Source organism: Quercus lobata, chromosome 4 (genome assembly GCF_001633185.2).
Source record: "Quercus lobata isolate SW786 chromosome 4, ValleyOak3.0 Primary Assembly, whole genome shotgun sequence".
Lineage (NCBI taxonomy): Eukaryota > Viridiplantae > Streptophyta > Magnoliopsida > Fagales > Fagaceae > Quercus > Quercus lobata.
This window is the reverse complement of record NC_044907.1, coordinates 12,249,131-12,277,079: the sequence shown is the minus strand read 5'-3', so window position 1 is coordinate 12,277,079 and position 27,949 is coordinate 12,249,131. Positions and strand designations below refer to the sequence as shown.

Below are 27,949 nucleotides of genomic sequence, written 5' to 3'. Positions count from 1 at the left end.
ATTTCCCACCCTCATGTCACTTTCTCTTCAACGGTGCTTATTGATTGATTTTTTTTTTTTTTTAATTATAAAATAGGCTGAGTTATAACTTATAATACTTATTTTCTGGACCCTACTTTCAACTTTAGATAAAGAGCTACAAACTTAATTACCTCTACTCCAAGTTTGTTAACAATTTCTTTAATCTTTTTTAAAAAAAATTTGTTCATATTGCCTATGATTTTTAGGTATTGGGAAAAATTATTAATTAATGTCATCTTCAGCAAAAATTTTAGGTATAACAAATTATTATTGGTGTTGGACTTTTTTTTTTTTTTTGGACTTATTTAGAGCTTACCACGTAGGTTTGAAACTCTCACATTTTTCCACATCATCACTATTAAAAAAAAAAAAACCTATTTTTCACTATTTATCCACCTAATACTTCTTCTAAAAAGTAAAACTAGAACCTAATAATCTATATATCTATTTATACTATAAAATCGAAGTTTCTAACTTTTTTATTTCTCACTTTTTTTGGAACTTCTTTAGAGCTTATCACGTAGGGTTTGAAATGCTCACATTTTTCTATGTCAGTACTATTTAAAACAAAAAACAAAATAAAAAGGTTGCGTTAGCAAACACCATTAATAGCAGTTTATTGTGTTAACAATAGTCTTTTGACTTTCTTTTTACAGTTTTTTGTCCTTTTTTTTTCAGCTTTATGTCAATATTTTTCAGCTTTATAAACTATTGGATCAACCTCATAGAGAGAAAATAAATATTAAAATAAACTCTAGATCAATTTTTTGTCTTTTTCTTTCATTTATTCAATTTTTTTTATTAAATGAGACCCACCTTAGTCTGGCCTTAACAAAGTGCTTGTTATCATTTTCCAAAAAAAAAAAAAAAAAGAAAGAAAAAGAATAAAGAAGAAAGTATTTTTCATTATTTATCCACCTGACACTTCTTCTATTAACTAAAACTAGAACCGGATAATAAGAAAAACTCTCCTTCCTCAAAATCTCATCTCTCAAAAACGTGAGTCCCCAAAAACCATCTCCCCTAAACACTCTTGAAAAAACACTCATTAGCGTAAAAGAAAAACCCAAACTGAAAAACCCTATTGAACCCATAGCTAACGCATCAATTGCTTTTCTTCTCTCTCCATCCAGTCTCTGTCTCCAAAGCTTCCACCTTTGCCGGTCTTCTTTGTTTACCAGTGGGGTCTGTTCTTTCAGGTAGTTCTGCTTTTCTCTATGAATTTATGTTTAAAAAATAGTGAGAAAAATTGAAAACTGAGATGTCGAAGTTTCATCAAGTAGAGTACAGGTAGATAGTATTTGGCAAAACCCAGATATAAATTGTTGTCAACATAATCAATAAATTTATTGTTGTTATTTGCTGGGTTGTTGAGTTGTTGCTTCTGTTTTTGTCTCTTAATGTAATATATATTTTGTGTTCTTTAGTGAACTGCATTGTATTAGTGATGTGAAAATTAGTTATAATTAATACCCATTTTGGTGCCAAAGCATATGAGAAAGTGATTATTGGTATATGGGTTGGATGTATTTACAGTTTCTAATGGCATTATTCATTAGAAATCAAAAGGCATATATTTTACAACTTCATTCAAAGCTTTTTTTTTTTTTTTTTGGTGCAGTTGACCTTATACACTTTTTAGAATTGTGGTCTTTGATTTAAAAACAATTAGATTTTCCCCGGGAGGATCTTCTCACTTCGAACCAGATTGAATTGTGTATTTTTAGGTTTGAACTTGAAGTTACGAAATTAGTCAAGGTTAATGGATAAATTTTGAAGACGAGATAAAAATCGTATTATAGGACATCCGAAATTTTTATTTGCTAGACTTGCATTAGATTGGAAGTTTTAGGACATTGCTTTGAGATTCTTTTATGTAGTAGTGATGAGCTTCCACAACTTATAAGGTAGTGGAAGTGCTAATTAAGCTACAAGACTTTTGGCTTCCTTTATATTTTAAAATGCTTCATGTTTTCTATACCTTTTTATTTTCCTTTCCTAATTATCAGGTGCCAGTATAAACCTTAGGCTAGGGAGAGAGATAAAAAAAAAGGAAGAAGAATAGGAGGCTGTGGGTTATTAGCAACAAATAACACTGAAGTTATGCTTGAATTTCTATGCAGGGACTTTCACTCTATTTAACTGGAGCACGTTCAAGTGAGCTATCAATCATAATGGCCATGCTCTTTTGTTTTTATTTATTTATTTTTTAATGTACCTATATGAGTTAATTAAATTGTTCTACCCTTTTGTAAGTAATTAGGGAATGATGTCCAGGGGCTATCAAGGCTATTGGAGCATTTAAAGCCAACTGCAGTGGCTGATGCAGATGTGATTTTCAGTGTGGAAAGTAAAATACTGGTGAGTTTCATTTCTTTTATAATGTATAAATTGTGTTTAACATTCATGAGCTTATAACGTGGTGAATAGTGCTTATGAACTGTTAGTTAAGGTGCCTTGCAAATAGCTTGACTAGGCTCTTATGATAAGTGGGACCAAATTGATCATAACAGAACAATCACCCTTCAAAAATATATGATGAATGGCTGTTGGTGTACATTATGATAAATTTGCTTGAATGGAACTCCAAAAATTGCTTTTTAGATGTTATTTAAAGTAGAATTAAAAGTTCATATGCTTGATGCAAAGTGTTTTGCTCTGTCACCTGTTGCTTGAAGTTTACTGCCTAATATGTGTAATTATTATTGGGAGCAAAACATGATCTCCCTTCCTTAATTTTCCCAGGCACATACCTCATTTTTAAATGAATCAGAGTAACAAAGTCGTGTTTTTTTTTCCCTTCTCAGTGCTTCTTCCCATGGAACTTTGTTGCCAATATTAAAACCTCACAAAGAGTCTTTTTTTTTTAAGTCCAAGTTCATTCATTATTTTTTATGTTTGCAGGTATTAGGTGAAGCATATCAAATTTAAAGTGATCCACTGCATCTTCTCAAAAAAAAGAAGTGATCCACTGCAAAGAGATGCTTATTGTTATACATAATTTTTCTAATACTATCCCGTGCATTTAGTGACTAGAAACAATTAACATCAAAACTAGAAAACTGAAAACCCCATTTCCCTCTTTCACTCTCTCTCTCTCTCAAACCTCAAAAAGATGGCTTCCATCCCTTTCCTCCGCCTCTCACCCACCACCACCACCTTCAACCTCAAACCCCCCTCACTCCCTTCCCTTCGTATCATCAAACCCACATACACCCCACCACACCCACGAAAACTCACTATAACTCGCATGTCCTACAACCCAACACCAGCCACAGATCGCTTGATCTCCACCATAGCCTACACTCTCCCTTTCTTCAACTCCCTCCAATACGGCCGCTTCCTCTTCCACCAATACCCACCTCTCGCCTCTCTCTTCAACCCTCTCCTCCCCCTCCTTTCTCTCTACAGGTCCATCCCTTACTCTTCCTTTGTTGCCTTCTTTGCTCTCTACTTGGGTGTTGTTAGAAACCCAAGTTTTTCCCACTTTGTTAGGTTCAACTCCATGCAGGCTGTCACTCTTGACGTGCTTCTTGTGCTACCTGTTTTGATTCAACGGGTTTTCAGCCCCGCTCGTGCTGGGTTTTGGTTCAAGGTCATGGTTTGGTTCCATAATTTGCTGTTTGTGTTTGCTGTTTTGTGCTTTGTTTATAGTGTGGGGTGTTGTGTTCTTGGGAGGACACCCTACTTGCCTTTTGTTGCTGATGCTGCTGGTAGGCAGATCTAAGTGGGCACCTTTACTTTTTTTTTAGGCATTTCATCAAACAGTTGTTGTTTGTGGCATTTTGTCGAACACTTTGCTGTTTGTGAGTTGTGTTAAATTGATAAATGATAAATCTGTGTACCCTTTTTGGGTTTTTGGTTTTGGATTAGGCTGCAACTTGTTTTTTAAGCTCAAGGTACAAGTAAGACATTTGTATTGTGCGAATAGTTGTTGACGAGGCATTTTATACAACAATGTGAATCAAACAATGGGCTGCCTGTGTTTGTGGACAGTAGGCTAAAATCTTGATGTACCCTGTCTTTGGAGGGTGAGTTTCTCTTGGCATTTCTTAGTGAAACTTCTTTTCTGGGGTTTTGATACGGTATAATTGGTTTTCTTTTTCTTTTTTCTGAATATACGGTTTAACTGGCAAAATTTGCTCTATAGGACGATTTTAGAAAAATTTTAAGAGAATAGCACACGAACAAAATTATTTAGTTATGTAGCACATATTTGGAATTCAAATTTGTTAAATTTCAACTCAAACTTGAGTTCTAGCCAAAACTCGAGTTCCAAAAAAATGTGCTACATAAATAAATAAATAAATAACTTGTATGTGTGCTATTCTCCTAAATTTTTTTCTAAAAACGGCTATTTGGCAAATTTTGCCTGGTTTTTAACTGGTTATGAGTAAGGTTAAGTGAAGGGAAACTTTGTTTTAACTTTTACTTATTGTTAGTTTGTGGTAAAACTTACTCAAAATTGCATACCTTTGAAACCATATGCATGCTTAAATGTAATTGTCTGCGCTTTATTATTATTATTATTATTTTTGTTCATCTTCTTCTTCTTTTGTTGGGTTGTCAGACTGTTGTTGTTTTGGTTAATCTTAATATTGTGCCTTCTTATGAATTTCTTGGATAAGGTTTTTGTGAGAGGCATTTAATCAAACAATGTTGTCTTTAGTGTGAGCCATCACAATTTTTAAAACCTCAATGAGTTATAATGCCAAGCCTAATAAGTCAAAACGCAGTGACCCGTAAAACCTCTCAAAGAACAGCAAATAAAGTTGCATTTGCATCCACCCTATAAAAGCCTTTCAAAGAACAATGACATCAGTTCACAAAATTATAAAAATTTCTTCTTTTAACTTTTCATGCAATGGATATCACAACACAAGACCATTGATGGCTGTAGGCTTGTATCAAAGTTTAATTTACCCCAGCCCATCAAACAGGTTTTTTAAATGACTAGAGAAAATGTTTTTAATACTACCATGGAAACTAACTTTGTTTCAAGTGAGAGAAATATGATCACACATGATAGCAATATTGGGCTTGCTTCGCATCCAAGTTGAGTTATTGTGTGGGGTTATAAATCAATTTGATCCATTTGGTACTGGAAGAATGATGGGCATTGAATTCAAATGGAAACGCCGAATAAAACATACCCAGGCCTACAATGAAGAATCCGCCCAAATAATCTGAAGATGCAAATTAGCAATGGTGAGAATAATATCCCATGCAATTTTCCATAAGAGGAATTTGAATTTCTATCTCTCATGGATTTTGGACTTCCATAAATTCAACCTATCACACCTAAGTTTTAACCAGCTCCTTGCGGTTGGAGAACCAACCAATTCCATTGATCTCGTGTTTGTAATTATACCGTTCAATTTCCCTTTACACTCGATCTCAAGAATCCTTTCTTTATTTAAAAAAAAAAAAAAGATGAATAATTTGTGGTCCTAGAACTACTCTTTTTGTAATCAAATATATGCTTTTTGTAATCAAACATAGGAATGCTCAAGAATGTTGACTCCTTGAACCAAAAAACTACAATAAAATTTGGGGTGGGGGGAATTTAAGAGGGATTAATTTGTGTAAACCAATGGTAATGTTATTTGATGAATAGGTTGGGAAAAAAGATTGATTAAACTATCTATATCATCAATGATGACTAACTTATCCACCATATAAAAATTGTTCCATCCACCACACAAGTGGACCCACCTGATTTTATTGAGAAAGTTGTGGGATCTATACGTTGTGAGAGAAATAATGTATGTTTTAGATGTATAAAATAATTACTATTTAACTTTAATTATATTGCATTAATCCACTAGGATCTAGATGGTCTCCATGCCTTTCCCCCTCCCCATCGCCCTCCCTTTTTTTTTTTTTTCCAAATGAATTGCATTTTTGGTTGGATTGTTAGAAACAAGAAGCTAATGGTCTATTTGGTTTTACTTTTAAAGAAATGTGGATTTAATGGCGTTAAATCTTTTTAAAAGTACTCTAATGGTGTTAAAACTATTCTAACTATAATTTTCAAATGTTTGGCAATATCTTTAGACCTCATGAAATGTAGTCGAACCTTAGAGCCGTTCACTGGTATACTGGTTGGATTTGGCTTTCTCCCAATATCATAGTTTTAAAAATTAGACCAAACCAGCTGGTTCAACCAATTTAAGCGAGAACTAGGCACAATCCAATCTGATTATCATTGAAAATCATAAATAGGTGAAAAAGCAACTTCAACTAGAACCAAATGTTTTGGTCAAGGGAACTGTGGACTAGGGTGCCAATTTTGTTTATATTTCAAAACATAAGCATTTTTAGCCACCAAAAAAAAAAAAAAAAAAAAAATCAAATATTAACCCCAAAAAAATCACAATAATTATATCTTGTTTGCACAAAGACTGAAAGGGAGTGTGCTAAAGATAAAATGTGATCCTTGAATATTTTTTAAGGTTGATTACCTTTAATGTCTTCAATTTTATCTCACCAATCTTTTAGTTTGAATTTTGCACCAAAGATGAGAGAATACAATAAGAATGTGAGAGTGTTCTTAAAACAAAAGAAGGCTAAAGTGGAGATGAGGAGTAAGATACGGAGAAAGGAGAAATGAAAGCTTGTAAGGGTTCGTTTAGTGGGGGTAATTTTAGGGGGATGGAAAAGGGAGAGAGAAAATTGGAGAGAAGATAGTTTTTGTAGATGTTTAGTTGGAGAGATGAGAGAAGGCAAAACTGTTGGGTTACGTATGTTTTCTCCCCAAATCGGGGAAAAAACTTGAGAGAAAAATTGAACACAAAAGGGGCTATTTGCTGGACCAAAACGCCTTCCTTTGGAACATTCAAATGAGTTCTTTTTTTTTTTTTCCATTGGTTTTCTTATCTAGTTTTGGTACTTTTTGTTACTGTAGACACCCCATTTCATTCCAACCTATATCCAAATCTCCTGGTCCTAATTGGTCCTAATGACAAGAAATCAAATCTCTACCAAAATGATTAACATCGTGTGTGGAGCCCAATGAGAATGAAAACCCTATGAGTGATCCAATACAGTCAAAGGCCAAGGCCAACTGTGAAGCAGGAAAGAAGCCCAAAGCCCAAAAAAACCATTTTGACCTAATTTGGCCAAGGCTAACAAAGAGTGCATATGACCGGTATATGATGTGTACGCACTCTCTAGACAAAAAGCTTTAAATCACTCCTTTTTTATTTTGATGAGATTCTAGGGCAACCAACCTAATCAATTAGTTGCCCAAACATCTCATCAAACCCTAGACACCCATTTCCCCTATAATTACCACCATTTTCAATATCCAAAAGGTCAAAAATTTTCACCCTAAAGAAACTCTGCCAAAATCCCCTCGAAATACTTAAACCTAGAGTTCAAGGCTAGAAGTGTAGAAAGGTTGAGTACTAGATTGATCTTCATCCATCCTTTTGGTTGAAAGATAGTCTCTTCCTCATCTGTGTCCAAACTTCTAGTTGATTCAAGCTTGCAAGCACATCACTTAGGGTGCTTCTATCAACCCTAATCAAGTCATTCTTTATGTAAGAATAGTAAAGTATCCTGCGAATTGTAAAGGAGATCTTATAACAATTATTGCTACGAAGAAAGTGAAAGCTATATGATAATGAGTGTTTGGTTAGATAGAATTGGAAATTTATCTATGATAGTAAAAGAAGGGTAATCAATTAGCAAAAGGTTTAGGTCATTTCTTAGCAATAGCAAGGAAACTCATTGTCTGTGATGGGTGTACTTTTTACCAACACAAAGAGCACTGTTTTAATTTTATCCTTTTTTTGGATCTTAGTACGTAGAAGATGTAATCTATATCAAAAGAGAGTTCAAACAACACATGATACTTCATGTGAAGAAATATAGTAATATTTGCTAATATGTGCAAGCTAGACGGAATGTAATTTGAGAGTGGCTAAATATTGTGCAAGCTAGACGGAATAATTAGTTCTATAATTAATATACCCATTCATTCAATAAGATATTATAATAATTTAATAACCAATCCATGTTAATTATATATTTTTTCATCATCTTCCTATTAAAAAAAAATAATTTCAAATTGATAAAATAAAAAGAAGAAAATAAAAGGACCTAAAGAGAGAAAGTGGAAATACAAGATTAACATTGTTTGACCTTACAAAAAGCAATTATATCATATAAATTATATGTTACAAAAACTAAGTGTAGTACATATAGGAGTACACTTAGCTAATTAAATGCGTGGTAACTCTAAAACCATGTTAGTCCATGGTAATATAAATTCATAGTAATTCATGGAATTTATACAAAACCATGATATGCGTATTTACAATAATATTCTAATTTATTTTAACATCTCTTCTTAAACTCAACGTAGAGGCTCGAAAATACCTAAAGAAACATATGATTGTTTAGTAATCCATAATTCCTCCATCTTTTCACTAATCCTTTTCTGTTTGATATTTTGATTATTTCACATTTTTATACTTTACAATTTTCATATAAAATTAAAACTTTAAATAATTAGAAGAGTATAAAAATAAAGTTGAATTTTACCTTTTTTTTAAAAAAAGCAAAAGCAATCAATTGCAGTAGATACTTATGAAAGGGCTCTTTCATCATATTGAAAATTTCTAAACTCAATGGACTCAACGGAATGGAAGATCAATAAAAGAATAATTACTTGGTCACATGCATTAAGAAAGATATATACAAAATTATTGGAAAAAAATAAATCATGAAACCGTTTTTAAAATATGAAAAATTGTTGAAGGCAACTAAGTAAATTAACCCATGTATAAACAATATATAATAGTTTAGATTTAAATTACATTTTTTATGATGATTACATGATTTTATAACTGATTATTTATTTTTATTATAGTTTCCATTAATAATTGTTGAATTAATGTTGTTTTCAATTTTGTCCTGCTATTTAAAATTCTGATTTTAATTGCCACAATGTGCCATACGTAATTGAGTTTAAGTAGTTAATTGTTTAATTAACGTTGTTTTCAATTTGGTCTTTAATTTTGCCCCGTTATTTGAAATTCTAGCTTCGCCATAGTATGTTACTGCATAATTAAATTTAAGTGGTTTGAAAACAGTGAATATATATGCATATTTTTTCCCATCTAAAAGGGAAAAAAAAAAGAGATAATTATTGGTTCCACTCAATCATACACACTTGCACACCCGAATACATGCACATGCATGCACGCAGAAGCCCACGCGTCAATGCACGCAGACACACACAAACCACAAGAACAGATCGAACACACACACACACACAAAGTGAAAAAGAAAGAAGAGGTCTCAATCCGCCTGCCCAAGACAAAAACATGTTAAAGTTGGGATCGTACGTGGGGTACCCTAGCTGATTCATACATATATAAAATAAAATAAAATAAAATAAGCACCCATTATAATCTTGAAGCTTATCAAGCTGTGTCAAGAGATGGGAATGTCAAAACCAATAAAGTAGAACAGAGCTAGTTAAAAAATGAAAAAGCTTCATCTGCAGTGGTTTTTAAAAGTGAGTGTGAATGGGACAATCTCTAACGACAATCTTTATGTAAGAAATAATAAAGTATCCTGCGAGATTGTAAAGGAGAGCTTAAACAATTATAGCTAGGAAGAAAGTGAAAGCTATATGATAATGAATGTTTGGTTAGATAGAATTAGAATTTCAAATGTGATAGTAAAAGAAGGGTAATCAATTAGCAGAAGGTTTAGGTCATTTCTTTGCAATTGCAAGGAAACTCATTTCTGTGATTGGTGTACTTTTTACCAACACAAAGAGCACTGTTTTTATCCTCTTTTTTTCTTTTTCTTTTTTTAAATTTTTTGGGGGGGGGGGGGGGTGAGGATCTTAGTACGTAGAAGATGTAATGTATATCAAAAGAGAGTTCAAACAACATACGATACGTCATGTGAAGAAATATAGTGATATGGGTTAATATGTTAGCCAAGCAAGCAAGCCTATTGAGAGTGGTTATATATTCTACAAGTTAGACGGAATAAGTTCTATAATTAATATATCCTTTCATTCAATAAGATATTATAATGATAATAACCATTTCATCTTAATTATATTTTTTTCCATCATCTTCCTATTAAACAAAATAATTTCAAATTGTTAAAATATAAAGAAGAAAAATAAAAGGACGTAAAGAGACAAAGCGGAAATACAATATTAACACAGTGACCTTACGAACTGCATTCATAATAGAAAGCCCATAACAATTACATCATATAAATTATATCTTTAAAAAACCAAGGGCACGTAGGGTATACATAGTAGTACATTAAGCTAAAGTTTGGTTACCCATTAATCATGTTATAGTCAGTCCATGGTAATACAAATTTATAGTAATCAAGGAAAAATGAGCATTTGTCCATAATTTACAAACTATATAGCAAAATGCCTCTACTTTGAAACTATTTAGCAAAATACCTGTGTTTTTGAAACTCGATTTTAACAAAATTGAGTTATAAATGAAACTCGACATTAGCAATTTCGAATTCTATGTATATTTTGTCACTTAAATTTTTTTAAAAATTTAAGTGGAACTAATGTCGAGTTCCACTTAAAAATATACATAGAACTCGATTTTGAAGATATCAAGTTTTACACAGAACTTGATTTTGTTAAAATCGAGTATAAAAAACAGGGGCATTTTGTTAAATAGTTTCAAAATATGGACATTTTGCTGTATAGTTTGTAAATTAGGCTCTGTTTATTTTGAAAATATTTTACCGAAAATATTTTCATTTTATGGTGTTTGGTTGCATATTTGAAAATTCATTTACAAGTGTTTGCTTCAAAAAAAAAAAAAAAAAAACTAACTTCCGTTAGAAACACAGCCATGAATCAAACCACCCAAACTCAAATTAGCTAAAAAAAAGAAGACACAATTTGCCAAAAAAAAATCAGATCTGCAAAAAGCCATAAACACAGATTTGCAAACAAACAAAGAAAAAAAAGCCAAATTTGCAAGGACACCGGTCGAGGTCTATAAAATTTTTGTGTGACAGGGTTTAGCAGTGGAGATTTGTACAAAACAAACCCAAATCTACAGGGCTTAGGAAAAAAAAAAAAGAAAAAGAAAAAGAAAAAAAACCTAGATTAATTAGCGTCAAACAACAAAACAGCAATACAATTGCTCCATGAAAGTCATGAGCAGCCGCCGTACATGCAGGTAATTACTTCCATCTCTAAGAAGAGTGGGGTGGCTTTGCAGGTTGTGCTGCATGTGGGTGGGTGCTCTCCCTATCTGGCTTGGGCTAGAGTTGGGAGTGGTTGGTCTGTGAATGTAATCTTTATGCGTAAGACATTGTAAAATGTAAAATGTTTTATCAAAATTCTAAGCGTAAAATATTTTACTTCTTCTTATCTTAATTTTACAATTTAACCAGAAAATATTTTACAGTTGACTAGATTTTACAACAAAACAAATATGGCAAAATGTGTAAAATATTTTCTTAAAAATATTTTATTTTGAAACAAACGGAACGTTAGAGGCAAATACTTATTTTTCCCATAGTAATCCATAGCTTTCTACGAAACCATGATATGCATATTTACAATAAGATTCTAATATATTCTAAAACCTCTCCTCAAACCCATTGTAGAGGCTTAACAAGTCAAGCCTGGAATGAAAGCCTCTTAATGAAAAGAATTATATCATGTGTAAAATAGTACATCATGGAATAAAAAATGCACAAACGTTGGCAACAATGGCTGGTCTATGACAATGAAGGCCAAAAAACAGCTACTAGGATTGAAGAATGGCAACACCAATGACTAGAGAGTGATTGCATACTAAGACTAAATGATGGCATCATTGGTGTCCTAAGGAACTTTGGTAGAGGCATGGTTGCTCGAGGATGAAAAAAGTGAACAAATTTTAGTTGTAGTAGTGATTGGCGAACATACGGTAACTAGAGAATGGCAAAACTAGGAGCAATGTTTGCCAAAAGAAATTTGCATATGATATCCTCACATATGTTGAGGGCATGTGTGACATCTTTTTGGGCTAATTGTTTGCACCATTTTGCAAATTGGCTTTAGATTTTTCAAGTGTTGTGCTAAAAAAATCTGAATAGATACTTAGAATGTCGACATCTAAGAGGAATGATGCTTAAGTGGATAAAAAAAACGTTGTTAGAGGGAGGCACTATCGTGAAGGAACGCCGGATAAGAAGGAACAATGGGGGATAGAAGATTCAAAACTTTAGCTGACACATTTAAAAATAGAAATTAGAAGAAAAAAAATGATATAGAAAGAAAAATCACTGATGAACTTGTTTCCTTAGGATGTTTACATTTACATTTAATTTGATATTTAAGCTAATTAAAAGGATGTTTCTTAAGGTTTAGAATCAACAACCAACCATGGACAGTATACTTGGTATTATATATATATATATATATAAGTTTTTGTGTCGGTACAAATTTAAATTCTATACTTTTTTTCAAACTACATATTTGACAAAACCAAATGTAATTCCAACTTGGCTTCAAACAAAATACACATAGAACAATAGCTAGATCATTTCAGATTTGATTCAAAACCAAACCGAACCAATTCTTCTGATTTGTGACACATTCTTTTTGGATAAGGAATCTTTTGACTGGATATTGAAAAATTGACACATTTTATGAATGGGCTTCCGCAACCTCTCTCTCTCTCTCTCTCTAACATGCCACAAGAGAGAAGATTGAAGAATACAATGTCGTGAAGTCATGTAATTCAAAAGGCAAATTAAGCTGTAGAGCAATTTTGGGCCGTCATTCATAGCTAAATAATCTAATCTACAAAGCATAGGACATTTTTAAATAAGACATAACATAATATTGGCATCAATCAGATTAATTAGCTTTAGTATCCAAATAAAAAATAAAAGATTTCCCTAGGATCTTAAGTAATAGTTAGAAGATTGAACACATGTTTCTCTACAAAACTTATACAAGTGAATAAAGTTATTAGGGAGAGTTGTCTCTTTCATTGTTAGGGTTCAAATAATGCATTATGGAAAAAAAATCTAAAGCCCCATATTCTAGACTAGACTGTACCGCACTTTCCTTACGTAAAGGTGGAGATGTCTAGCTACCAATGCATATGTAACTTTCAAGATTGCCCTATAGCTCACTTCCAAGATTGGTCATTGGACTTAGACCTAACGAATCCAATTGCAGCACATGGTTTTCCTGACGAAGCATCCATTCGCAGCCGACAAATAAAACATAAAAACCACAAAAATTGACTTGAAAAAAACACATATGATGGGTCAATGGAGTCTTGTTGAGAGGGAGGATGTACCTTAAGCTTTAGGAAGTCATTCAACAAATTGACACGTTGAAAAGAACAATTTAAGAACATTCTCACACTAGATATTGTTCATAGTTTGAGATAATTTTCAAGTTGAAGCTTGTGGGAATCGCTCGTTTGTTATTATATCATTTAGAAAATGACTTGCCCTCTTTGTGGAGTAGAAAATGACAGTCAAACTTTGAACTATATGTAAGTGTAAAGTGGGCCCCATTTTCCATGAGTTTGCTTGGCTTTTTTGTGTCTTATTGCTCTTGTGGTCAGCACAAGTGAGTCGAGTCAATTGGAACTCTAAATTCTAAGTTCTTGCGTCATGCATGAGCTGCGAATCCATGCAACAAATTTAATGACCAAAAAAAAAAAACATATATATCAATGGGAAAAACTTCAAGTCATCAAATTTTGTGTATGACCTTGCTTCTAGATTTTCATGTCGATTAGACTTTTCAAAATGCAGAAATCTATATTTGATTCATCAGTCTCTGTTGAGAGAGAACCACTCTAATGATGCAGCATTCCACTAGGGTTGCTATCGCACTGTCTCGATCTGTATATATAGCTTATAGCTAGCTTACCTATCAAAAGCAACAATGAAACATTTGGAGTCCTTACAGCCAGTCATTGCATGATACTTAAGCTAGCTTCATAACTAAGCCCCCCAAAAAGCATCATTGATTAATGGTCTTTCTTATATGTGTTCTTTCTTTACCGCTAGTGCTCAAGTGAATTTTCCTTAGTTGTACCCAAAAGAAGTAAAAGAAAGTAGAGACAGAGAATCTAATTTTTTTTTTTTAGTGATAATAACACCTTATCTTTCACTTTATTACTATTACTATTAAAAATGGGATTTGAATCTGGTGTAATAGTTAGGACTATTGCACCATGCAACAGTAAATCAAAGAGTCCTTAAATCAAATAATTTTTCAATTTTTAGTTATTTTTCATTTTATCTTTTCACTTTTAATTTCTAACTTTTACATCTCACAAACACACGGTAATTGCATGTACTGTTAATTGTTACACACGATCTAATTCCTTAAAAATGACAGAGGAAGGGGTAGGGGGCTGCCATGGCCTCCTTGGCTTTTTAAATTCTCCCTTATATTCATACTAGTATATCTTAATTTACTAAAATTAGAAAGTAAATGTTTTTATTTTTATTTGGATAATTCAATAGTTACAATTAGAAATGAAGGATTGGATCTCGAATGTTTTCATTAGAAACATTATGTGGTGCTAGTTGGACTACAAGACTTTTGACAAAGTAGATGCTAATTGTACAATCTTTTAAATATTTAACAAAAATTCATGATTAATTTAAGGTATTTGAATAACATTAAGCATATTAGGCATAAATTACATTTCACAACTTCTTAAAGTTGGCTATATATTTAGCTTATAAAATTTAATATTTCAAGATAAAAGTAAATGATGGGAAAGTCATCAACTTTGTGCAAATGTTTTTGTCTATTTTAATATAAGAATATATTTTTTCTATTTTACATAACTATATTTTAAAAACATCGACATTAGATTATTTATTTTATACTACATCTTATTAAAATATTTTTTTGAATCAAATTATTTTTTATTGCTCTTTCAAATCATCTTTGTGTGTGAATGAGTAAAGAAGTATTAAAAACTAGAATTCATGTGAATAGTATTTGCATTGTTATTGTAACAACAATCTAAATTTACACAAGTTTATGTGAACTAATATGAGTGATTTTTAGAGTTGGATGTGCAAATGTTTTTAAAAATATTAATACATAACCAATTATAAATTATTATATTACTATGAAAGAGCAAAAAGAAAACTTTATTAAGTTAAAGCTTTTATGAATGACTTTATGTTTTGAGTCATGGGAATATTATTTTGATGTATAATTAACTATATCTGATATACTAACATAATGAATCATCTTACTTAAATATTTTTTTTTTGTTATATTTAATCAGCTTATCCTTGAACCCCTCCCCCATAAAAACTTCTAGCTCTGCCACTAAAAAATATGTCATTAATAGCAAGTATAAATTGTTCATCACGAACTAATCAATAATATACTAGCACTACGCCCTTTGTAACAACTGTTCTGTCAGTTTAGTCATATTACTTTGATCATTTCGACATATTTTTTGTCATCTTGGCAAATGTACGTAGGTGTTGACTGTATAATGTTACTTTCTTTTCATGATATGGACTAGAAATGAAGCTGCACTAAGGTCTAGATTCGAAAAGTTATCAGACTTGACGAAGTTGTCGCTGTGGTAGCAGAAGAAAAATGAATGATAAGCACATGGGCTGAAAAAGATAACCTTTGTGTCGACATTTTTTTTTCTTAGCCTTGATCCTAAATTGATGATCGAATGGTTCATTCCTTGTTCTTTCTTTATCAATTGAAGGTATCTATCTTCTTTGAAAGGTTATCCATGCTTTTTGCTCGCATTTTTCACCTTTTTTGTTTGAACAAGAAAACACCAAAACCATAAAGTCGAATGAGCTAGGAGCCTATAAAAGATTCTCTCAATTTGAAACATTGAATCAGTTTCATAGTTTGGATTAATATATTTTTTTTCTTGAGGTCCTCATGATCATTGGGATTAATGCATGTTATAAACCTAAAAGTGTATGATTATTTAATTAAGAAAAAATATATATTAATCTGAACTATGAAACTAAATTAAGCTTCATCAATATCTTTATCAATTTTGAACTTTAAAGGCTAATTTTGTCACACAGTCCATACAAACTCTTTATAAAATTTTATTTTGAAAACACGATTTCAATTAAAATTGTGATACTAATTTCATGGTTTTAACTTAAATCATGTTTTCAAAACACAAATTTAACCCACGTAGTAGGGTGTGTACAATAAGCACGCAATAATCAATGTATGATAATGATTACCCAACTCCAAATATCTTTCTAATTTAATTTTTCAATCACCATTCCATACACCAAGAGTCCCTGGTACCTAAGCATTGAACAACTCTCAAAAATAAAAAAAAAACAAAACAAAAAAATGTCACAAATCATGCTTAACATGTGCTCTGAAATTAATTGGACTCTTGTAATTAAGAACACATCACATCCAATGGGAAGCACATGATAGATTCAAGTTGAAATATGTTAGGACTTGATTACAACCATTTTTGGAAAATGTTGATAGTCCTGCACAATGGTTACGTGTGTCCATGGTAATCAAATTTCATGATAACTAAACTAACAGAAAGCACCAGATTCCCAATTTTGTAGTAAAGCATATATTTCAATTAATAGCTATCTAAGTATGAGTATCATTTAGGCATGCCAGAATTTCCTTTTCAAATGAAACAATTAATCACCATACAAGACACTAATAAAAAGAATGAGATACATACGTAATGAACTTTCTTAGAGGAGAATTAAACCAAACTTTAAGTGAAAAGCTCTCCTAGCATTTGTTAATTAAAGTCATATGAGTAGGAAGGTGTAACTAAAAAAGAGCCTAATTAATGCAAAACAGTGAAGGCACTTTCACGAGGCCAGAGTTTAGTGTTTATAATGAATGGTTAATTTCCAAATGAAAAAAAATGTGACAATTATATATAAAAGGTAGGTGAACTTTTTTTTTTTTAATGCAAAGTCTAACAATTATTCTTCTAAACAAATAATTGGAAAATGTATGCAATTGGATTCAACTATAACAAAAGGTAAAAACCTTATATATGTTTTTTTTTTTTGCATGTAATTCATGAAGAAAATATTAACCCATAGATTAATTACTTCCTAAGCAAAACATCATTCAAAAATTGTCTGCAAGTGAAAAATGTTGCAGATGTAGATTATGTTTGTAATGCTGCACAGTTCATCTCTTTTTACTTTGCAACCCCAAAAGTACCGCCGATTTTTTTTTCTTTTTTTTCCTTAACAGCTTTTCAGTAAAATTATGCACTAAATTAATAAAAAGAAGATAAAGCATAGAAAAAGCTTACTATAATAATGGGAAATATTTGGATTTGAACAGTCATCCAGATTCGTAACAATTCACTAATTAAGTTGGGACTTTTTTGTTGGCAAATAGAATCATTTTACATGCTAGAATCATTTGATATGATGGTAACTAATTTTCCTTATAGTTGAATTGGCACCTTCTCATGCATAAAGTGCTTGGAGTTTAGGGACCGGAAAAAGAGTTCGAACTATGAGATTAGCAGTTGTAAGGGCGGATTTTGGAGCCCAGGCCCAGTGCGCAGGCTACTCTGGCCCCAAAAGACCCTCAACAATGAATTTGTAGAGAGTGGGTCGAAGAACTAGGTCAAGACAGAGTGCACGTAATTGTCAGTAAGCCATGCAACCATGTAAACGTGGGAACGTTTTATTAAGCTTCCTGGGATAGCAGTTCATGAAACAACGACTTGAACTTTTCTTATAGAACTTCTATCTTTTTCTCTCCCTTTTCCTTACTTTTTGCTCTCTGGCTTCCGATCCCCTGATCATGGGGGTTTTCTTCTCTTATATAGCATCCTTCGAATGATAATGGCCCTACACTTGTTGATCATCTAGGCCTCCACTTGAGTGCCTGTCCCATAGGACATCATCCTCCTTTTCTGTGAGTTGCACTGGCCAAGATAATACTGTTCTCCTGTCCTCTCCACATTAATGCGGCTGGAAAAGTAGCTTCCCTGCATTTAATGCGGCAGTTGTGGTTGCCCCCTCCTGTGCGCCCAGCATTTTCCTTCGATTTGGGACGATTTCTCACTATGCGAAGGGTGTGCGTTGAATTCCCATTTGATGCGTCCGAGGAGACATTCCTCCTCGGACGCCTCTTAGACAGGCCCGGCCCGGCCCAGCAGGGTTGGGCTGGAAGTCCTCTGGCCATGTCCTCACTTCTTGTCATGGTTGGGCCTCGCATGAGTCCCAAGGCCCACTGTTGACTAATGAACTTTTACCCCCACAATAGCCCCTCAAAATTCCAACTCTTTCTTCTTGATCCGAGGAGGAAAGGTGGGATTTTGATACCCACTGGATAGCTCGCTGGGGGCCCATGCTTTGCACGTGTGGAGGCGTGCCCTTACGTGCCTCATTAATACTGTAGGCATTTATTGACCCTGGGGGAAGTAACTGCAGCTTTTGGAGTTTTACGCTTTCTCAATCCAACGGTTGGAGACCGGATCAACGGTGGACAACGTTTCATTTGCTCTAGGCGGGAGTGTGTCTGTCCAACTCCTAGTATATAAGGTTTTGGAAGGCGTTCCTTCCTCACTTTTGACGAACACTCCAGTATTCAGAACACCTTAGAGCCTTCTCCTTCAGCGCGTTCTTTCCTCCGCCGCCCTTCTCTTGAAGACTCCGTCGAGCGCCTTACCCGTAAGTGCACGCTTCTCCTTCGTTACTCTTCATTAGACAGACTGCCTTCACGTTGCCTAGGATTAGAGGGGATGGGTAGGCTTGAAAAAATGGTAAAGACTCCGGCCGGTATGGCGGGCTTCAGGGCGAAGTATCGTATTCCACCGGAGGTAGGTTTAGAGTATTGCCACCAGGAGGAAATTTTTTTCAAGAGGAGAACGGGGGAAGTCGCAATTCCAATGATAGCTTTCGTGGAAGGAGGAATGACGATTCCAATGGGGAGAATAACTAGGGACTACCTACGTTGTCATAGGTTGGCCCCACACCAGTGCACCGCGAACCTGTTCCGGATCCTGGGGTGCGCCGACGCCTTAAACGACCAGATGAACCTCGGCCTTTCATGGCACGACGTGGTTCATCTCTATGAATGCCATAAGCTCGGCGACTCATATTACCTAAAGTCCAGGATTGATGAAGTGAGGTTGATATCCTATCTTCCCAAGTCCAGCAAAGGCTTGAAGGAAGACCATCTGATCGTCTCCGGACCATGGCATGACGGCCTTCACTGTCCGATTAGGGCAGGAGAGCCAGGTGGGGTGTCATAGAATTAGATTCCGTGGGGAGGACCTTAGTTTCGAGCTCTCCCCCCTTTTCGTTTTTCTTTCTTTCTTTTCCTTTTTAAACTTGTTGGTTTGGTTGCATGCCTCCTCGGACTAGCAAGCCTTTTAACGGCCTTTGCAGACAAGGAGCGAACATCCCCTCGGCTGAGCTTTGTCAACATCCCGACTCTAAATTTCCTCCTGCGATCTGAGATTTTCGTGAGTGAGGACGGACAATTACGGTCGGCTCCTCTGATTTTGGACTACGTTCCTCTCACTCGATCCTTGGTGGACCCTGGCCAAGCTATAAGGGCTGGCAGTCCTCTATTGGCACGTATTGACGTATCCATACCGGGGTTCCTTGCTTCAACAGACTTGCCTCCTGTTCAGCTCCCTCCCCAACGTGCCTTTCCCCCAGTGGTTATCCCGGAAGAGAAGGCTGGTTCTTCGCATTCATCCTTGGAAGAACAGATAGACCAGTTCCATTTTCCCGAGGAAGGAGAGGTGTCGGCCAGGGTAGTAGAGCTCTCAGACTCCGACGCCGACCTAGACCGTGCTTCAGCAGCTCCTGATACTGGTCTAGTCATCGCGCAAGTTGACACCAGCGAAGAAGTTGAAGAAGAAGGAATGGACTTGAAGCCGAGGACAGGCCTCAGGGGCCTTTTATCCAACAGGAGAAAGGGGCAGTCCTCCAAGGATGTCTTGAAGGAACAAGCTGCCACTAAGGCTCCCGCTCCTCCTCTCCCTCCCCCCTCGTCGGGCGTGCCGCTGCAGCCTATGCCCAACTTAAGGCGAAAAAGGCAGGTAGAAGAAACGGAGGAGGGAGAGATTGGCCATGAGAAGGCTAGGCCCCAGAAGAAGGGCAAGGAAACGAAAGAGTCCAGGGATAAGAGGACTAGGTCCATTGATACCCGAGACGAGGCAGCCACTCGTAGGGAGTAACGAATATGGTCACCGCGAATCGAGTTGGACGGTGCCCCGATCCCCTGGGATGCTACCCTATGGGAGTCCCAATGAAAGCAAGCATCATACCTGGCCGATGCCCTGCAGCAACCTCTTCTCTTGCCTCGTGATATGGAGGGGCTCAGAAAGACTCGTCAGCCAGAACTCTTCATGTCATTGAAGAGGGACATGGCCATGGTAAGTAGAATCTTCTGTCTCGTCCCATATTATGCACCCTATTATTGTCATGTTCTAATAGGGTTTCATTTACTTCTGGGCGCAGGTCACTCAACAAATCTTTGTTGCGGAGGAATGGGCCAAGAAGGCTCGCGAGGACTTGCATAAGGAGGCTCAGTCTCGCTATGCCGCCGAGAAGGCTGCTGCCGATCTTAGGCTGGATTTTGAGCGTCAGGATAAAGAAATAAAGGAGGTGAAGAAGGCTCATGCGAGCGCGGAGGCCGGCGTTAAGACTGCCGAAAAGCAAGCTGAGGAGCTGCGCGTAAAGCTCCGCTAATTTGAGGAGAAACTTACGGCGGAGCAGCAGGCGGTCTCAACGCTCAAGGCTGACCTTGCAAGGACCAAGGAGGAGGCCCGCTTGGCCAAGGAGGCTGCTGAGAAGGCTGTGGTGGCCTCATACGAGCGTGCAGTGCATGACACTGAGACTAGGCTGGCCGAGGAGATAGCCATTGTCTGCAGGGAATACATCACCATGTCCTGGGGTGTAGCCCTGGATCGAGCAGATGTCCCTGCGGATTCTGACCTTAAGAAGGCTGAGAACATCTTCTTCCCAGAGGAGGTACGCGAAATTCCTGATGAGGATGCCACCAAGGAGCCTCTCCCAACTAACTCCTCTATTCCGGAGGCTGGGGGTAATGAGCAGGTCGTGCAGGACAAGCCACCTGAGGACAGCCTTTCCATCAGCGAGATTGTCGCCCAGGCCAAAGAGGTTGCCTCGGGGACCCAAGCAGCTGATGGTCAGCCCACTCCTACTCAGGGCTCTTAAGAGACTAGCTTAGGATTTGGTCTCATTTTTTGTATTTTGCTTTGTTTTGCCTCACCAATGTTTGTAAACAGAACTGCTTTTAGATTTTAATGATAAAGTTTATTTTCTTTCAAATATTATTGTTTACCTTTTTTTTTTTTTTTTTTTTTTTTTTTCATTATGAATGGATGTCTATTCCATTGCTAACTGTTGATAACCGAGCGTAAGTGAATGAATACGTGAATGGAACGATAGTTAATAATTAGGTGTACTGGCTGTGAACCTTATTTTGTCCAAGCCCCTGGTCCGAAGAGCCAGTCAAGATTTGAGCCCTATTTAACACTTCGTGAGAACCATTTTGCAGTTAATTTCCCCCAAGCCTGTGGTCCAAGGAGCCAAGCAGGACTTGGGTTCTGTTTAACTCTTTGAGAGAATCATTTCGCAGTTAATTTCCCCCAAGCCTGTGGTCCGAGGAGCCAAGCAGGACTTGGGTTCTGTTTAACTCTTTGAGAGAATCATTTCGCAGTTTATTTCCCCCAAGCCTGTGGTCCGAGGAGCCAGGCAGGACTTGGGTTCTGTTTAACTCTTTGAGAGAATCATTTCGCAGTTAATTTCCCCCAAGCCTGTGGTCCGAGGAGCCAGGCAGGACTTGGGTTCTATTTAACTCTTTGAGAGAATCATTTCGCAGTTAATTTCCCCCAAGCATGTGGTCCGAGGAGCCAGGCAGGACTTGGGTTCTGTTTAACTCTTTGATCAAGTGACTGCTCAGCAATACGGCATCAACTATTACATCTTTCATTAATAACAGTACCTTTTCAGGTTGTTTACATTCCAAGGGCGTGAGACTACACGTTCATCCAAGTCTTCTAAATAGTAGGCTCCTACGCCAGCTACGGAAGTGATGCGGTACGGTTCCTCCCAGTTTGGTCCGAGCTTCCCCCATGCGGGGTTCCTCGCATTGCCCAAGACTTTCCTCAGTACTAAATCTCCAGGCACCAATGGCCTGGGCTTCACCTTGGCGTCGTAGCCTTGCTTGAGCTTCTGCTGATAGTTAGTTGGGTGGACCATCGCGCCTTCCCTTCTTTCGTCGATGAGGTCCAAGCTCTTTTCTAGAAGTTTGTCATTGGTAGCGAGACAAAAGGTGGTGGTCCTCTGGGTTGGGAAGTTCACCTCTAGTGGAATGACAACCTCGGCCCCATAGGTCATTGAAAAAGGGGTTTCCCTAGTGGACCTACGAGGCGTGGTGCGGTATGTCCATAAGACATGGGCTAACTCTTCTACCCATCTTCCTTTTGAGTTATCTAATCTCTTTTTCAGTCCGTTCAATATGGTCTTGTTGACGGCTTCTGCTTGGCCATTACCTGGGGGTAAGCCGGCGTGGAATATCGGTTAACAATTCCCAGTTCGCTGCAGTACCTTTTGAAGGCTTTGCTATCAAACTGGAGCCCGTTGTCCAACACCAGGGTGTGCGGGGTGCCAAACCTGGTGACTATATTCTTCTAGAGAAACCTCTTGACATCGACGTCCCTAATGTTTGCCAGCGCCTCGGCCTCTACCCATTTGGTGAAGTAGTCGGTGCCGACGAGAAGAAATCTTCTATTCCCTGTTGCCTTGGGGAATGGACCAAGTATATCTAGGCCCCATTGTGCAAACGGCCAGGGACTGGACATCGGGTTTAGCTTTCCACCAGACTGGTGTATGCTCGGAGCGAATCTCTGGCATTGGTCCCACTTCTTTACGTAATCCATGGCTTCCTTTTTCATGCTCGGCCACCAATAACCCTGCGTTAAGGCTCTGTGAGACAAAGACCTACCCCCCGTGTGACTTCCGCAAATTCCTTCATGTAACTCCTCCAGGATGAGTTCTGCAGCCTCTGGGTGCACACATAGCAAATACGGCCCTGAAAACGAGCGTCGGTAAAGCTTGGAGTCCTCCGATAACCAGAATCGGGTAGCCTTTCTCCTGATTTTGCCAGCCTCAACCTTATCGTCTGGCAAGGTGTCATGCTTTAAGTACAGAACGATAGGGTCCATCCAGCTCGGTCCTGCCCTGATGTTATGTATTCCAATCCCATTTGGCCTTTCCATTAATGGACGGAGGACCTCTTCTACCAGAATGACTCGAGGTAGGGGTTGAGCCGAGGAGGTAGCCAACGTCGCGAGAGAATCAGCATGGGTGTTCCCACTTCTGGGGACGTGCGTCAGGCGGAAGTGATGAAATTGGGTCTGCAGGTGCTTGACCCGAACTAGATACTCTTGCATTCTTTCGTCCTTTGCCTCCATGTCTCCATTTACCTGCCCCACAATAAGTCTTGAATCCGAGAACATGTCTACGGATTTCCCCCCCATTTTCCGGACCATTCCCATCTCTTCCAATAGCGCCTCATATTCGGCTTCGTTATTTGTGGCTAAAAAACCGAGTCTCAATGACTTCTCTATGGTTATTCCTTCAGGTGAGAGCAGGACAAGCCCTAACCCTGAGCCCCTTTGGTTCGATGCGCCATCAATGTATGCATTCCACCAAGTGAGTCCGTGCGGGGAAACTGTGCTGCTCACCCGCACACCAGCGCCCAGTAAGACCAACACTTCCTTTCCTTCTGATGCAGGCTCCGCAAACTCTGCCACCAGGTCGGCAAGGACTTGGCCCTTTATAGCGGTGCGAGGCATGTACCTAATGTCAAAGGCGCCCAAAATAGTTCCCCATTTTGCAATTCTACTTGTGTAATCTGCGCTGCGTAGGACGGATTTTAAGGGGAGTTGAGTTAACACCACAACAGTGTGTGCTTGAAAGTAGTGGGGCAGCTTTCTTGTGGCCTGTACGATGGCCAGGATAGCCTTTTCGAGGGGAAGGTAACGGGTTTCTGCCTCCTACAGCGATTTGCTAACATAATAGACTGGTCGCAGTATACCGCTGTCTTCTCAGATCAACACCAGGCTTACTGCATGTGGAGCCACTGCTATGTAGGCAAACAAAACCTCGTCGGTCTCGGGACTGGACATAATCGGTGGTTGGGCGAGGTATTCCTTTAGCTGTTGGAAAGCTGCAGCGCATTTCTCATCCCACTCAAATCCTTTCCATTTGTGCAATAGGAGAAAGAATGGTCTGCATCTATCTGCTGAGCGCGAGATGAAACGGTTTAAAGCTGCTATCATACCAGTAAGCTTCTGGACTTCCTTAGGGTTCTGAGGAGGCTGCAAGTTATGGATGGCTCTTATTTGGTCAGGGTTAGCCTCAATGCCTCTGTGAGTCACCATATAGCCCAGGAACTTTCCAGATCCTACCCTAAATGAACATTTGGTCGCATTCAGCCGTAGTTTATACTTTCTTAGTATTTGAAAAACGTCCCCGAGATCATCAATATGGTTGGGAGCCAGCTTACTTTTAACCACCATGTCGTCTATGTATACTTCAATGTTTTTGCCCATCTGATGTTCAAACATCTTGGTCATCATCCTCTGATAGGTTGACCCGGCATTTTTTAGGCCGAAGGGCATCACTTTATAATGGTAATTCCCAACTAGGGTGACAAAAGCAGTCTTCTCCTGGTCTTCGGCGGCCAAGGGTATCTGGTGGTAGCCCTGAAAAGCGTCCAGAAAGCTCATTCTAGGATGTCCGACAGTCGAATCTACCAACCGGTCTATCCGGGGCATAGGGAAGGGATCCTTTGGGCATGCCTTGTTTAGGTCGGTGAAGTCTACGCAGACTCGCCATTTCCCACTCTTCTTCCTCACCACCACCATGTTGGCTAACCACTCGGGATAGAAGACCTCTTTGATAGCCCCTGCTTTCTTCAATCTTGTGACCTCTTCTATCACGACGTCAGTATGCTCTTTCGATGGTCGTCGAGGAGCTTGCCTCTTAGGTGTTATGGCCGGGTTCACATTAAGGCGGTGGCAGATGAAATCTGGGTCGACCCCGGGGGCCTCATAGGGGTCCCAAGCAAACACGTCTAAATTCTGTCAGAGGAAAGCAGTCAGTGCTGACTTCTCTTAGGGCGGCAATTCCGAGCCAATTTGAAAAAACCTTTCAGGGTCAGATCCGACGAGTACTTTCTCCAACTCCTCACAGTTCACCTCCATGGCTGGAACTCCACTGCCCGCAGCTGGGACCGTAGTCATTAACTGCTATAAGCCGCTCTCGGCCGACGTGGAAGTAACGCGATCCTTCTTCCGCAAGATTGCCGACACCATACATTGCCTAGCAACCTCCTGGTTCCCTATTATCTCTTTGATCTGACCTCCCGATGGATACTTCACCTTTTGGTACAGGGTTAATGACACAGCCCCTAGGGTATGAAGCCACGGCCAGGCCACGATGGCTGTGTAAGGGGAATATGCATCCACGACAATGAAGTTTACTTCTACCACCTCCGAGTCTATTTGCACAGGCAACCTAATCATGCCTTTCGGGATGACTACTTTTCCTTCAAAGCTGAGCAGGGGGGAATCGTATGGTAACAGGTCTTCCTGCTTCAAGTTCATTCCCTTATACAAATCAGGGTACATTATCTCCACCGCGCTGCCCTGATCAACTAACACCCTTTTGACGTCATAACCTCCTATCCTGAGCGTCACGACCAAGGCATCATCATGGGGTTGGATAGTCCCTTGTTTGTCTTCCTCCGTGAACCCAATCAATGGCGTGGCGCCCACTCTAACCCTCTTGGGTTCCCTGTCATCTGGCTTAGTCAGGAGATTGCTCACTGACATTACCCTGAAGGGGACAGGGCCTGTCCTTCCAGGTGCGGCGAGAATGACGTTAATTGTGCCAATGGGTGGCCTCAATGCACTTTGTCTGGTTTCGTTGTTTGATGGTTCTTGCCATCCTTCAGAGCGATGCAGCAGATGTTTCAGCTTCCCTTCTCGAACGAGCCGGTCTAAATAATTCTTCAGGTTCCTGCAATCATCAGTAGTGTGACCGGGCTCCTGATGGTATGCGCAATACAGGTTCTGATTACGCTTCGAAGGGTCGCCGGACATCTTGTTCGGCCACTGAAAGAAAGGCTCATACTTCACCTTCTCTAGGATTTTGTGAGGAGGTTCTCGGAACACGGCATGGACTGCCTGAACCCCAGTAGATCCGGACTGCTCTACATAGTCCCTTCTCGGCCTGTTACTGTTGTTAAACCGTTCCGACCTGAAATCCCTCCTCTCCTGAGGGACAACCTTCGCTTTACCCTTCCCCATATTCTGGTCCTCCTCGACCCTTTTATACTTGTCAATTCGGTCCATGAGTTGGCGCACGCTGGTGATTGGCTTTCCAGTGAGGGACTTTCTTAAGCCGTGCTCGGTCGGCAAGCCCCTTTTGAACGTACTAATAGCGACGTCATCATATTTCCCTTCGGTTTCGACCTCGTTATACATTTCCCAGTATCTATCCGAGTAGGCCTTCAACGTCTCTCCTTCCCGCATGGATAAGGATAGGAGGGAATCGAGGGGCCGAGGGACTCTAGTACTGGTGATGAAACGGGAACCAAAAGCCTGCGTCAGCTGTTTAAAGGAATCTATGGAATTCGGCTGGAGGGAATCGAACCATCTCATTGCCATAGGCCCCAAGCTAGATGGGAATATCCTACACATTAACGCCTCATCCCTGGTGTGAACGGCCATCCTTTGATTAAATTGGCTCACACGCTTCACTGGGTCGGATCGATCATTGTATATAGCGAACGTTGGTTGATGGAACCGCCGAGGTAGCGCTGCCCTCTCTATCCTGCGGGTAAACGGCGACTGGGAGATGCGATCCAGGGCCTTACTCATGGCATCGTTGGCCAGGCCTTGGTAAGATGGGCTCTTGTGGCTGCGTTTACGGGGTCTCTCTTCCTCGTAGGAAAAGGTCTCGCTCGGGGGGGTGCTTGATCTTCGCCGATATTCATTATCCCCGTCACTGCTAGAGCCCGAGGAGGGTAAAGGACGTTTCCGCTGTGCTCGGCGCAACTTTTTCTTCAAGTCGTCAATCTCTTTTCGTAAAGCCTTTCGATCGTCTTTTTCAGGGGATGCATGACCCTTCCCTTTTGAACAGCTTTTACTCGTATAAGAGGTGTTCACGCTTCCCTCTCGTCGGTTATCTTGGTTGTTCCCTCGTTCGACATTTAGAAAATTGTCTTGCCGTTGAGAATTTGCATGTCCGGTTTGGCGCGGGCCTGATCCTTCCATTTCTTGCCGTTGACTTGTCGAGACACAAATTCTCCCCACAGACGGTGCCAATTGTAAGGGCGGATTTTGGGGCCCAGGCCCAGTGCGCAGGCTACTCTGGCCCAAAAGACCCTTAACAATGAATTTGTAGAGAGTGGGTCGAAGAACTAGGTCAAGAAAGAGTGCACGTAATTGTCAGTAAGCCATGTAACCATGTAAACGTGGGAACGTTTTATTAAGCTTCCTGGGATAGCAGTTCATGAAACAACGACTTGAACTTTTCTTATAGAACTTCTCTCTTTTTCTCTCCCTTTTCCTTACTTTTTGCTCTCTGGCTTCCGATCCCCTGATGTGAACGGCCATCCTTTGATTAAATTGGCTCACACGCTCCACTGGGTCGGATCGATCATTGTATATAGCGAACGTTGGTTGATGGAACCGCCAGGTAGCGCTGCCCTCTCTATCCTGCGGGTAAACGGCGACTGGGAGATGCGATCCAGGGCCTTACTCATGGCATCGTTGGCCAGGCCTTGGTAAGATGGGCTCTTGTGGCTGCGTTTACGGGGTCTCTCTTCCTCGTAGGAAAAGGTCTCGCTCGGGGGGGTGCTTGATCT

At 38.7% G+C, this 27,949-nt stretch overlaps 3 protein-coding genes across 6 annotated transcripts; 1 reads left to right on the top strand and 2 right to left on the bottom strand.

Annotated features, from left to right (window-relative positions):
• Nucleotides 1-966: 966 nt before the first annotated feature.
• Nucleotides 967-3,888, top strand: LOC115987784 (protein TIC 20-II, chloroplastic-like). 4 transcript variants are annotated; one of them, XM_031111384.1, is made up of 4 exons: nt 967-1,220; nt 2,145-2,178; nt 2,299-2,382; nt 2,926-3,888. In XM_031111384.1, the coding sequence occupies exon 4, from the start codon at nt 3,137-3,139 to the stop codon at nt 3,746-3,748; it is 612 nt and encodes a 203-aa protein (XP_030967244.1). In that variant the 5' UTR covers nt 967-1,220; nt 2,145-2,178; nt 2,299-2,382; nt 2,926-3,136; the 3' UTR covers nt 3,749-3,888. The 4 variants fall into 4 exon arrangements, with proteins under 4 accessions (XP_030967244.1, XP_030967243.1, XP_030967245.1 ...); XM_031111383.1 differs by having other exon boundaries at nt 2,285-2,382; XM_031111385.1 differs by having other exon boundaries at nt 2,278-2,382.
• Nucleotides 3,889-22,523: 18,635 nt separating this feature from the next.
• LOC115984617 lies at nt 22,524-25,319 on the bottom strand. The gene is made up of 5 exons (XM_031107639.1): nt 25,251-25,319; nt 24,906-25,157; nt 24,141-24,779; nt 22,758-24,068; nt 22,524-22,640 (listed from the first exon to the last, which is right to left on the bottom strand). Exons 1-5 carry the CDS (start codon nt 25,317-25,319, stop codon nt 22,524-22,526), a joined length of 2,388 nt encoding a protein of 795 aa, XP_030963499.1.
• Nucleotides 25,320-25,325: 6 nt separating this feature from the next.
• LOC115984616 lies at nt 25,326-26,387 on the bottom strand. The gene has a single exon (XM_031107638.1). The coding sequence runs from the start codon at nt 26,385-26,387 to the stop codon at nt 25,326-25,328; it is 1,062 nt and encodes a 353-aa protein (XP_030963498.1).
• Nucleotides 26,388-27,949: the final 1,562 nt, after the last annotated feature.

What these genes read in the sequence shown, in the direction of transcription:
- LOC115987784 (XM_031111386.1), top strand. Translation starts at nt 3,137, where the DNA reads ATGGCTTCCATCCCTTTCCTCCGCCTCTCACCCACCACCACCACCTTC.
- LOC115984617 (XM_031107639.1), bottom strand. Translation starts at nt 25,319, where the DNA reads ATGACTACGGTCCCAGCTGCGGGCAGTGGAGTTCCAGCCATGGAGGTG. An exon ending in ACTGTGAGGAGTTGGAGAAA is followed by an intron (nt 25,158 to 25,250) that starts GTACTCGTCGGA and finishes TTCCTCTGACAG; the next exon opens with AATTTAGACGTGTTTGCTTG. An exon ending in TAGCAGTGGCTCCACATGCA is followed by an intron (nt 24,069 to 24,140) that starts GTAAGCCTGGTG and finishes AAATCGCTGTAG; the next exon opens with GAGGCAGAAACCCGTTACCT.
- LOC115984616 (XM_031107638.1), bottom strand. Translation starts at nt 26,387, where the DNA reads ATGGGGAAGGGTAAAGCGAAGGTTGTCCCTCAGGAGAGGAGGGATTTC.